Genomic DNA, 13,388 nt, shown 5'->3' on the forward strand with positions numbered 1-13,388 from the left:
GATTTGTATAACACGTGAAATCGGTACGGGTGGTTTCAGAATGAGCCAGATGAATTCAGAAATAATTGCTTTGATTGTGAAGGTATTTTTGTGGAGGCGTTTGATCCGTGACGGATGAAAGATGGAAGAAAGATAGAAAATTAGCCAAGTGTTTGATACTGAAATTGTTAAGGAGAGGAAAAATTTTGGAAACAAAAATGGAATTGTTTTACATGTTATTTGATATAAAAGCAAATCAAGTTCAAATGTGGCAGGAAACTCTTCTGCCTTTTAATTTTGACCTGTGAAAAGTTGATGAATTTTTTATACCAATCTTTGACTATTCAAAAACTTGACTAAAAAAATGAATTAAACAAGATAATTGGAAAAATGTTAATTAGTGTAATTTCCTTTGAGGGTTGTTTCTCCAGTTTTTTTTGTTTTTTTGTTGCTTTGACCTCCAGCGTTTACCCGATTAAAAAACCGTGAAAATTTTTCCCCCTGGCGTTTTCGAAATGACCGAAGAGCGCGACGTCCCTCCGAAAAATTCCACATGAATAAGAAACGAGGTCTGTTACTCCGTTCGCGACTTACGAACGCTTCGAAACCGCGCCGCGAGTTAATTGACCTGCGGAAGAAACGAGCCTCGAATCTGCGGCCCCGCGTTACGCGCAATCAAAGGCTCGCTCTCTTGTTGGGCGAGTGAATTGTCGCAAAACGGAGCGCGGCCTACTTCCGCTAAAACTTACAAGCGAGTTTTCAATGCGTTCGGCTCGATGTCCTGGGCGGACGATCGCTGACCGGAAGTCGGTTTTGTTCGATCGCTGCATGCTGCAGGTGCGTCGAATTCGTCGGGATTCGTGAGAATAGTCATCGGTGAGTAAACCCGAGAAATGCGATGCCGGTCGTCGGTGAGAAATGAAGAATGCCGTGAAAATCGCGGCGAATGAGATGAGGAAATTAAATGAATGACATGTACGTACAAAAAATGACGTCTCAAAAATTTGTTTCTTCCAGCTACAAGCGACGAGTTCAATTCTCCTTCTTCTTCTTTTTCGAAGATGTCATTCGGTACTGTTTCATTCCCACAATGCGGTTCATCAACGTCACCAAAGTTAATTTCCGCCCCTTTTCATCAATTTTTGTTATTCCACGTGACAAAACATCTCCAAAAAGACTCAAGTTGCGCAATGCACAGCTTAAATAATTACTATTCCTTCGTTTTTTAGTCACTCCCGGTACATTTTTCGATCAATTCTCTGCTTTTTCTTGCGCCGAAGAACAACAAGAAAAATTTTAGTGCCGAGTTGTCCCAGTTCTTCCAATCGAATGGAATCATTTCCGGTCGTGGGATCAAGTCTGCATGAATTTTTTTTTTACAGTAATCGCTTCTTCAATAATTAACGATTAGATGGAATCTGAGTAAACCGTTGCGAACTTTGATACCGATCATCATATGAACCGTTACTTCTAACCGCAGATCGTGTCGGATGGTTGAACGGATGTTGATGGAATTTTTTACCGCGAGTTCTCGTTCTTCCTTTTTCATTTCCTGTTATCTGATTTGAAAATAGTATCCTCGAGTAACAGATGATCAACGGTATAGTCAGCATAACCGATTGTTCTTACCGCATAATTTTTCTCCGTAAAATCGAAAGTATCAGCATCGTCTTCCGGAGAGTGAAACCCGTTTTCACACCGGTATTGAATCCTGATATACGTGAGCCACGTTTTAAACGATGATAATTATGTCCGAAGCTTATTGCGGTTCCCCTATCTGCTACACCTCGTTAGATATTCTAATTTTAGGCAATTTGCAACGATTGTAGAAACGATCAACGGCCAAGAAGTGAAATTTAATCGCGTAATCGGTCGGCTAACTTGTCCCAACGTCCAGCAGATTAATGCGACGCATATTTTTGACAGTGGAGGAGAATTCAGCTATGATTTGATCTCGCTCAACTTTCGCTGGTAACGATTACAAATTTTGACGTCATTTAATTAGCTATAACGCGATTGAGCCATCGGAATGCACGGAATATTCTTACATATTTTATTGCCACCACGTATAAATCACACGTTGTCGCATCAATTATCGCTTGTTTCTGCCATGCTCCGCCACTCAGCCCCACGTCGTTGATCTTGTGATGTGAATTCACGAAAAACAGCTTCTCTGTTCAAATCAATGACCAGCGAATGGCATCAAGAGGTCAGGGTTAAATTCCAATAGAAGCTGCGCCTACATCGTATGAAAGAAAACGACGCGTGGCATAAAATCGGGCCTTGATGCTCCGTGCGCTGGGTTAACAGGCCAGAAGAGAGCTATTCCCAGTTCACCGCGACTTTCCAAGCAAGTTCTGGGTCAGTGACTTCTTTCTGGATCGAACTCGACGCCGCCTCCTTTACTGGATCGATCATTATTCTTCAAAATCCACGTAACATCCTGCGGAGAAAACGTATAATGTAATTCGTTCGACGCACCGATCCGTGATTCGAAACGTTCTGACTCGCGATCCGGTGATCGAGTTTCGGTTTTCATTGATCTCCGTTTGCTCGAGCGTGATTTGAACCTTAGGCGAAACCCAACCAAGCCTTCCGACGGACAGGAATAATTATCAAAAACGTCCCCGATTCCGTTTCCGGTTCAAGTTGGACCGAGTCGCAGACAGGGGTGATTTATCCTCCGAGGAGAACTTGTCCGATTCTCTCGGGATCGGGATCGGCGATCGATAAGAGGAGCCTCGATCTTTCGCGCGGCACGCGATCGGCATCAAACGGCAGACGCGCGTCTCGGGAGGAACGTCCGAGGCTCTCGGCATCTCCTCGAGCGATTCGCGGTATTAATTAAGGAAGAGACCCGGAAGCGAGAATTCCGTCCGTGGCATCCGCTCAGCTTTAACGATATAACAACAGGCGGGTCTGTTGCGACTCGTCCGAGGATCGCGAGTTCGATCGGCTTCGCGCAGCCGGTTGATCGTCGTCTCTGCGAGTCTACTTTCTTCGCTCTCGGATGCCTCTTTAGCAAAATTGACTCGAGTTAGTAAGAGCGAAGTAATTGCCCCACCGGCAGGAAGGAAGATCTGTTTTACTGCCTCTCGCGGAGCTGGTAAAACCAAAGTAACGTAAAACCACTCGAGACTCCGCCGAGCCTCTCGATACGCATCCGTGTGTGAATGATTACGGGGATAGCGAAGGCGGAGGGAAGCCTCTTCCCCCTTTTACGGAAAGCGAAAATTATACGTTGGGCTGATGAAAATCACGGAGCAATTGTTATTGCGTCTCGTAAATCCATAAATTATCTTATCAGAGTTGTGTCTGACCACTGGAGAATCGTCGCTCGTAAACTGGTGCTCACCTATTTCAGTACATGAGAGTGAAAGGCTTGGAAGTTTCATTTTACCGAAAGTCAACGTTTGCCAGATGCGCTTATGACTGCCCTATATTACGATCTGTCTTACTGGCATTTTCATTGCCACCCCCATCACCAGAGAGCAAAGGCTGGCAATAACGTGTATAATCTGTGTGCCAGTAACTATATACACATAAATATTGCATTCCTAATGGCATCAGGAATTTCAACCATAGAGTGTAAATTGAGTGGATAGAAGAAAGTCATGTGCACAAGTTCTATCATTTTGACGGGAGAGATGCGCTCACTATAATAATATTTATTCAGAAATTCGAATGCAATTGTGTAGGTTTATTGCTGTTCATTCGCCTCTTAGTAATACCGCATATTTTCTTTCTATTAAAAAAAAAATTGTTATTCGAGCGATGCGCACATTGTCATGGAAATTAATAGCATTTGAAAATCGTTTCGATCTTTGAATGCGAAAGTGTAAATGGGTCACGTTGAGTAAAGCATACCAATTATCCATCTTTGTCCTTTTCTGTACAATGACAACACTGAACCCTGGACAGAATTGGAATTGATCAAGCATTCATATCACGGATCATCGATCAATCGAATTAGTCCTCCTCTTTTTTCCAACGTCATGCACGTACCACGGAAGCATCGCGAAGAGAAATTCTGTTCGTGGAATTAGGAGTAAGCTGTTCATCTATAAACGCGACTTCCCTATTCGGACTTTTATCTCGATGAAAAAATGAAAACAAGTTCATGGTCTCGGTGCTCCAATTCAACCGTTGACTCCGTGATGTGTGTTTACGTACCTGAAACGGTGAATCACTCCAATTTTTTCATATTAAAATAGCTGAGGCGTACTGATCAATGTTGCGCAACGCTTGGCTAAGATCATTAACCACGCATCGGATCTTTCACCAATTTCTCTCACGTTCGCATCTAAAAACTCATGGGATAACGGATCATCCTTAACGCTGAATGGCCCGAGATATTTGATTCTCGATTGCGTCATACCAAGATAACATTCATTGGTAAATAAAAATATGTAAACTGCGTGAATTGTAATGTTGTATTGTTGGCTAGCCGTCTATTGTAAATTTAGTTAAATCCAGATGACACGCGAGTACGCCAAGTTTGATTATATTCGTGACTGTTCCAGACACGGTAAAGTGGGCGGGCTCATTCTACTTGTAAAAGCCTTTCTTGGTCTGACCATAATTGCGCTCTTGTGATTACCGTCGAAAGGTTTAGTGTTTAGAACGACAACAGTAGGCGTATGCGGAGAGAAAAATTCAGTGGCAAGTGCACCGCACACAGAAAGCGGTAAGCCACAATTGCGCGAATAGATATTCCGTAAATGGTTTCGCACTGAATTGCGTACATAGTCTCGAGGTGTACCGGCCAGATATGCGCAGTACAGGATGTTTGACCGTTTACATTAATTTTCTACAGATCGGCGGAGATATAGAATTTATATGTTCCTGCGTTAGTGGAACGAATAACGGTCGCACACCTATCCTAGACTCAGCCACTCTATTATGTCGCGCAATCTCCCAAACCCTGAGCCGGTGAACGATGCCGGTGAGTGATGCGGATAAACGAATGAATGCAGGTTTCCGGATTGAAAATCAGGATTGGAAACATCGAACGATTGGAATAAGAACGGTGCGAAGACCTCACTCCGGAATTCTGTATGAAATCCGAAGACTTCAACGGCCACCAACAGCGGTGCTTGACCCAATTTTTTCCTGCAAAATAAATACCACGACGTAGCGAACCGTGGTAAATTCGAGCATGTTCCCGGATCGAGGCGCGCATCAGTTTTGACCCTACGGAGCCAAGTCCGTCCCTGGGTCAACGTTCGTCTCCGGAAGGAGTCCTTCTTCGCTCTTCCGCACCGCGAGTCAGGCGTGCAGGAATCGAACCCCGAGTCGGTGGAATCCTCGGTCGAGGATGTCGAAGCGAGGCGGGCGGGAAGAAGGAGAATCCAGCGGGAAGAGAAAAGCTGGAAGCGAGGATAACGCGGTTGGGGCGGAGCGGTTTTGTCCGCAGCCGCGGAGAAACCGTCCGGCCCGAGATAGAATCTTCGCGTCACGAATTCCGCGTACAATAGAGATGTCGGAGATTTTTAAGAACCAGCCCTCGTCCGCGTTTCTTAGAGCTTAGCCGCACAGGTTCGACAACTCCTGGCTCGCGTTGCGCTTAACGCGAAACCATCCGCTTGCCCCTCGACTTTGCACGTCGGGTCGACGGAGGTCTTGTGGGTCCGACGATCCTCGCACCGTTAGCAGCGTTTACCGATTCCCGAGGAAAAAAGCCTCCTCGTTTGTCGTCGTGCCACCGGATTACAGGCTTTCGTATGTTTCATCGTTCGACACAAAATTTCTGTGAACTTAAAGCAGTGGGATGTAAACTACTCCTGCTACTGCAGCTCAGCCATTGACATTCACCGTAACATGTTTCATGAATTTTTATGGTCAATAACCTGCGTTAGATGCCAAATCTATCATTCGCTGTCATGGTCGATGGGCGGGTTCTGCCAATCACTGTAAAATTACTAACTGCTACCGACGATTTGGAAATCCACTCAATCTGTACGATATGTTCACTTCTGAGAAGGCGACAGAGAGGTTCTAAAAACGCTGCTATAATTTCTGTCATCCTCCATTATGAGAATGGGCCAAAATTTAACAGCGGCTTATCTCTGCACTTAGCGATGAACGATTTTTGTCCACCGCTATCAGTACCATTTGTGAGTGTCAATCAATTTCGTATAGTTAATGGCATGGCTCGTTTCGCGAAATGAATCAACTCTTCGGGAATACACTGACGATCAAATTATCATAATAAGACAAAGTCCCTTGGCCATTGTATGATAATGAACCTACTTAACGCTATCGCGATGTTCGCTCCCATGCTTGTACCAACTTATGTACCATGATACACTGCTGCACTTCCCGCTCAATATGTTTGTACGTGAATTTTGTTAACTTCCCCACGCTATTCAGCTTGCGAAAAATCGAACCGGAAGCTCTACCTTCAGCCGCTTTTTTTCCCTAACCTGTGATCCATGGAGAAATCTTGAGAAAAGTGATGCTATATACTAATACAAATTACTTTGTGATTTTCAACCGTTTTACAGAGCAAAAACCTACCGAGTTAACACGCATCGGAATTCCTTCAATGTTACATAGTTAGAATTTTTTTTTTTTCTACAGACTATTCCAACTACCTGCATGATTGCCGTTTGAAGTAAACTCTTCCGTTCCGGAAGCGTTTACAGTATACTTACCTGTATCGTTCTGGTATGGGTACCATAATTCTCTATACGTTTTAACACTGAACGAGAAACCGATCGTAAAACAGCCGGTAAATCTCAGCAGCAATTTTCTCTACTTTAATGACAAGTGTTAAAATGCCGCGGTAACGAGATTGATCTCTGTAGAAGTTGTTTCCTGCTATCCGTATTGCACAATACTGCACTCGTTTAAGTAGCTATTCAGAGTATCTTCACAGTTAAAAATCATCAAAGTGATCTCTCATGCTAAACGAAATGAGCGCCCACCCAACTCACATCCCGGAAAAAAGTGACCGATTCATTTGTCACTCGGTTGAATAATTGCGGACCGTGAATTGACAATACTCTCAAGTCAACCGACCAACAAAACCATTCGACACTACGCAGGCATCCGTAATCGACGATTGAGTAATCGGAGATCGGATATACTCTTTTTTTGTTTCTATGCACCAGACGATCAATTATCCGATGCTCGTTAGGACTTTTGGCCTGATTGGGTTCATCAAACTATGCTCTTGTTTCAGACGGCGAACAAACCTCGATACACATAGAATCAGGACCCAGCGGTGTCGTTCATTACTACTCGACCATCAATCAGAAGTTAACAGAATCGGTGAGCGTGCACAGTAGTAATCGCCAATTTTCATCCGTGACTACTTAGTGCGGGATCTTATGGAAAAACGAAACGCAGCTTAAATCGAAATTGGAGTGATTGAGTATTTTGTTACAGTACGACGACATGGAGGTCCTTGACATCGACGCGTTGAACAACACTCGAAGGGCCACCAAACAGGTGATATTCTTCAACCGGGTACCGAAAGTCGGTTCCCAATCATTCATGGAACTACTTAGAAGGCTCTCCGTGTTCAACAGGTTCTTCTTCAATCGAGACAGGGTTCAGAGGGTCGAGACCATCCGCCTTGCTCCAATCGAACAGGTACCGTAAATATTGTAAAGTAATGTTCGTTAAGGCTTGACCTTCCGGCTAACTTGTACTCGGTCGGAAAGAAAATGCGAGTTCGATTCTATACGAATTATGTGACGATGACTCCCAATCTCTCACGTCGGCTGCATCGCCAGTCATTGTCACAAAATTCGTATAGAATCGAACTCGCATTTTGTTTCGTATCGTAAACAAGGTAAACATTCTTGCTATTGTATGATTTGTATAGTTAAGACTCATTGAATGAACGCTTTTCAGCTCCAACTGGCGACAATGGTTTCCGGTTACGCTGAACCTTCAGTCTACATCAAGCACGTTTGTTTCACGAATTTCACCGAGTAAGTAGTGTTAAATAATAGACGCTCATGTTGCCCTGTGCTTGTCAAATTAAACAAATGAATTGATACGTTAGTTTAAAGAAGAAAAAAAAATATCGATCTATACTCTTCTGCAGAATCCAGATTCAAATCATTTTTCGACCCGCTGAGTTTGTAAATCAGAATCAATTAAATTTGACTAATAATACGGGCTGTTTCGTTGAATTGAAATATATTCTATAAAAATATAATTATTTGAAAGGAAATTCCATCATACCTACAAAAACCTGGGTCAATTCAATTTGTAATAGGAGCTTCGATGAGGCAAATTTTTCAATAAAATGTAGGTTGATTAAAGTCGCACAGTTACAGATTCTCAAATTTCTATCCCTCGCGTTTCTTTCCTCCTGATTTTGCTTCATTTCCATTCGATCCTCTAAATTTTTCGACGAGATTCTTTTGACGAACGAATCTGTCGCCTGCAGATTCAATTTGCCGGAACCGATTTACGTAAACCTGGTGCGAGACCCGGTCGAGCGCGTAATTTCCTGGTACTACTACGTCAGGGCTCCGTGGTATTACGTTGAACGGAAGCAGATATTTCCCGACCTACCTTTGCCGGATCCGAATTGGCTGAAGAAAGACTTCGAGTCCTGCGTCCTGGAGGGTGACAGGGAGTGTAGATACCTCGAGGGCGAGATCCACGAGGGCATCGGTGACCACCGAAGGCAAACCCTCTTCTTTTGCGGCCACAGCGATAAATGCAGGTATAGCTTAGAATTCACCGCAATTTTCCTTATCTGTAGTTTGGATTTCGATAAGATTTTCGATATTTAGAGTCATTAAATTTGTCTTATTACAAATTTGTATCTTTCCCACGAGCTTGGGCTAAATTTACAACTACTCAGTGTCGTGTGTCAAGTTTTTGTAAATTGTGCTTCTTTTTTGAGGAAAATTTTATCAAACCTGCTTATACATGTATACTGTGAATCTTAATTATTAGAAAACTTGCAAGGATGCTTGAACTATTTATAAGGATGTGAATGAGCTGGTACAGGAGTATGAATTGAGTTTCCATAGTTTAAACATTGAATAAAAATTCACCTACTCTCAATAATTTTCAGACCATTCAACACGGTAGGTGCTTTGGAGAGGGCTAAACTGGCGGTTGAAAAACATTACGCTGTTGTCGGTATCCTTGAGGATATAAACAGTACGTTGACGGTATTAGAAAATTATATACCGAAATTTTTCCGAGGAGCAACAGACGTCTACTGGGGTAGGTTAATTGCAAAAAAAAAAAAAAACTGTTTAAAAATATATCTTAGCTTTTAAATTTTCCCCTGCTTTTCGCAAGGGATCACAATTCCCGCTGGTCGATTCAAGCTGAAATCACGTCACCATATCTGGCATCACATGACGTCGAGAACTATATTTAAATGTTACATTTGCTCGGCCAATGGCTGATTTATTTTTATACAGTCTTACGGATATATACAAGAATACGTATATTTACATATGTATTTCTTTGAAATAATCAGACGAAAGGAAACTTTAACCATCGCAAATTTAGGTCTTGAATAGAGTATTTATCATCATTCATCAATAATCGCAATATCAAATGAATCATGCAATGGATAGAACTGTAGCAGCCGGTGGAAAAAAATGAATGAGGAATTGAAAGCTGCATATTGCGCCTGTGGTAGGCAACCAATCTTACGTCCGCGTAAGACTTTCACTTCGTAGATCAAGGCGCAACAACCATTACTGATGACACGAAAAGAAAACTTAACGAACCCAAATTTGCATTGCAAATAAACAATTTGTAATCATTCATAAATAATCATGATGCGAATTAATTGTGCCATGAATGGAACTGCAGTAATCGGCGAAAAATATTATCGGGAATTGAAAGTAGCGAGTTACGCCTACGATTGGCAACCAATCTTACGTGCACGTAAGACCTTCATTTTATACAAGGCGCAATGAAAAGTTTAATGAACTGTGTGCGTCGCTTTTTCGTGAACTGTACAAACATTAGGCAAATTCGATTACAACAGGATTTTTACTTTTTTTTTTTACAAAAACAGTTTTTTTAACCAAGACAAACACGGACAGATAAGATTCTGTTTTTTTTTTTACGTCAAATCTTAGCTGGCGATAATTTTGGTTTTACTGTTCGAATAATTGACTGGGTTTTTTCACTCTCATTATTTTTCTAATTTTTACATCAAATTTGTTTATCTTTGATTTCTGTTTCTTATTTTTTCAGACGAAGTCAACTCATTTACGAAAATAAATCGGAATTTTTTCAAGCCACCGGTTAGCGAGGAGGTAAAAGATCTGGTGCGAAAAAATTTCACGAGAGAAATTGAGTTCTACCAATTCTGTCGACAACGACTTTACAAACAGCTCAGAGCCCTGAGGTTAACTAATTTGCCAAATCAAATCGACAACACTCTTTAAGGATATCATTTCCACGAACGGTAAGGAGGGGTTCCTCGTTTTTCTGTTCACATATCGAGTGAAAACGATCACACCTTACGGGTGAAGCGTCGCAGAAATTTCCGGGACAATTTTTCTCCCTTTTCTCTCCTCGAGTATGAAAGCAAAGACAAAGAAGAAGAGAAAAATAATAGCAGACTATAACTATTTTTCAGTTGGTAAAGATTTTCGGTTTTCTCGTCGACTAATAATAATAAAATATTGTGATTGTGAAACGTCATCACGTTTAGAATTGTAGACTTTATAAGTACATTGTATAATTTCACTTGTATAATAGTCTTTAATTGTATTTGCGGATAAAAATGTGCGGGAGCATTTTCGATCTATATAGGTATCACAAAAATCAAGAGGACCAATCTGCGCCTAGATTACGAATATGAAATGTATGTATGTACGCGTGTGTGATTATGCAAAGTATTAATATATAGTATATTTAGACCGCAAATTCGTGGGCAGCTATACCTATAAATATTATAATATCTTTTATAATCTCGATGAAAAATAACTTTACATGATAATTTACAACGACAAATGGTTAAATTTTGATGCAAGCAAAGCGTTAATGATAACAATGATGTTTTTCGGAAGATCGAACAAATTTTTATAAATCAAAAGGTAGATATCGTTCAGTGTATTTTCTGCGTATTCTAGATAGGTTTATTTATTATCTATTATACATTTATTCCAGAATACATTTTGTATTACAAAAACTGGCAATTAGAATATTATGAGTAAAATAATAAGTAAGTAAATCGCTGAATATATTCGTGGTAGAAATTTTTGAACTAAAGAATATTAATGTTTCCATACTGGATTATTCAAAATTAGAAAACTTATAGGACTAAAAGGATGGAACGAATTAAAAAAATGCGCATTTTACGAAACGGTAATTCCGTACTTATATTACTATCTCGGTGTAGTTTGAATTATTGTTTAGTGTATCGGACGGACCATACTGCGTGAATAAAAATTGTTTACTTTCTAAGGTGAGGTTATCATGAAAATATTCACATCCTCATGATCATGACAAATATTGTACAATTAGTTAACTATACTTACACGTATCACGCAAATTTAAACGTGCGCGAAATATATATCAATGCGAAATAAACATAATGAAAGAACAGTTTTCCTCTTTTCAATTTTTACAGGCTCACATAGTACAGCAAATCAGAAAAAGTAATAACTATTCTCAAATCTAGGTACGTATATTAGTTGCAAATTTTTCTAATTACCAGCGTTTTATTTAACTAATTTAAAAAAAAAAAAGCACATGACAAAATAGTTCAACGAAGACATTTTTTTTCTCTTTTCCGTCCATTTCTTGCCTTCAAAAACCCAGCGGTAAAATCAATTTACAAAACTAAAAGTATAGATTTGAAAAAAAGGGCAAAAAAAATATTTCTAATCTTCCCGTTCATTTTATAGCTTGTTACGGAATTAACGACGATATCCATTCTCGATTTCGACAGCATTCCTCGTTTCACCAATTATTTTTATGTCATTGTAACGATTTAATAGTTTTCCAAAAACAGCGAAAAGAAAGCCGAAAGATCGATTAATTTTCAGCATCGAAGCGATTCGTTCGTCATATTATCATCTGAATCGAAGTTTTCAGGCGTCGCGTACTCGATAATAATTTTCTTTCGTTAAATGGCCTTCGCGACGAATGGTTGCTCAAGATGAATATATAATATTGGCCGGTGATCGCAACGCGGTGAATTCTTACACCGTCCGATATATGCACGAAGTGCAAGACATTCTGAACGCCGATTGTTAATATAGCCGAGATGGCGCGATGGATCCTGACCTCTGAATGCCAAATAAGTTTAAAACAATTACGGATGACGGACATCTGCGATGAAATAAATACCTCTTATAAGTCTCGAGTGGGTTTAAAAAAGTTTTTCGAGAAAACCAAATTAGCCGAAAAAAAACTAACAAGCTGAGAAAACAGTTTTTTCGCAACAATTTTCTTCAGCATGAAAAGGAAAGAATCTGTCAGTTTTTTCGACAATCTTCCGCGACGATCTCGAAAACGGCCGAATGAAAAAGCTGAAACCGATAGAAAAAGTTTCGAAAGTTTTGAAAGAAAAATTGAAAAAAAAACATTCAATAAATGTATAAACTCTACGATACTTTTCGCATATCACCAAAGGTGATAATAAGTAAAAAGTCTACCAAATTCCGGAGATCATTTCAGTTTAATTTCCACGTGCCAAGAACCTTGCGAGGTCTTCCGTATATTCCAGTAACTTTAATTCCGCTTTGCGCAGTCAGTTTCAATCAGTTTCCATTACCTCAAAACTATAATTTATTTATTTGCTCGTTTTCCTTGCTTCATCCACGCTGGTTGAATTATTTCGAGATCTATTTTACGTGTATCTGAACTCTGCAGACTTTTGTGTGACCAATTAATGTATCATAGGATCGGCTTTTTTGCATTTTCGCACGAATACACACTTTTGTCAATGTGCAAAATCTAAAGGAATTACAGTTTCGGTGAAACACGCGTCGAGGAATGAAATGCGAGATGTTCAATCTGTAGTAATATTCCATAAGTTGTCGACTTTCTAAATTATTTTCCAACTGATCGATATTTATTTATTCTCTTAATTTTACGGGGATAAATAGTTTTCCAAATTTTTATTTAGACACGCGAGTGAACCAAATCTGATACCGGAATAACCGTGTAGGAACGATATTAATCATAGTTAATTGATCATTAATTTCACTTCCCTGTGTTGTTTTTGACACTGTCCCATAAAGCGATCATGTATTATCGAGTCAAAGTTTTCCATGTACATAAGTGGGAATCAATTATTGTTCCGTGCATAAAACCTCCATTGTTAATTCATTATCGAAGGTCGTAGGTCGTATAACGCTGAGGCGATTAATTATGTCTATAATAATACACAAATGCACTATGTAGCTATATGAAAATCGAATAATCAAAGTGAGAGAATAAGGAAGAAGAGAAAA

The 13,388-nt window shown here is 40.2% G+C and overlaps 1 protein-coding gene across 2 annotated transcripts in view; it reads left to right on the top strand.

The window, feature by feature from the left end:
- LOC124305881 (heparan sulfate 2-O-sulfotransferase pipe-like) overlaps positions 1–11,697 on the top strand; it is a 34,863-nt gene extending 23,166 nt beyond the window's left edge. For both annotated transcript variants that reach the window (XM_046765839.1, XM_046765840.1), the window contains 6 exons: positions 7,166–7,254; positions 7,372–7,578; positions 7,843–7,922; positions 8,387–8,668; positions 9,026–9,180; positions 10,174–11,697. In XM_046765839.1, coding sequence (XP_046621795.1) covers positions 7,166–7,254; positions 7,372–7,578; positions 7,843–7,922; positions 8,387–8,668; positions 9,026–9,180; positions 10,174–10,367 — 1,007 coding nt within the window. In that variant the 3' untranslated portion in view covers positions 10,368–11,697. The remainder of the gene's footprint in view (positions 1–7,165; positions 7,255–7,371; positions 7,579–7,842; positions 7,923–8,386; positions 8,669–9,025; positions 9,181–10,173) is intronic.
- Positions 11,698–13,388: the final 1,691 nt, after the last annotated feature.

This window comes from Neodiprion virginianus, chromosome 5, assembly GCF_021901495.1.
Source record: "Neodiprion virginianus isolate iyNeoVirg1 chromosome 5, iyNeoVirg1.1, whole genome shotgun sequence".
NCBI lineage: Eukaryota > Metazoa > Arthropoda > Insecta > Hymenoptera > Diprionidae > Neodiprion > Neodiprion virginianus.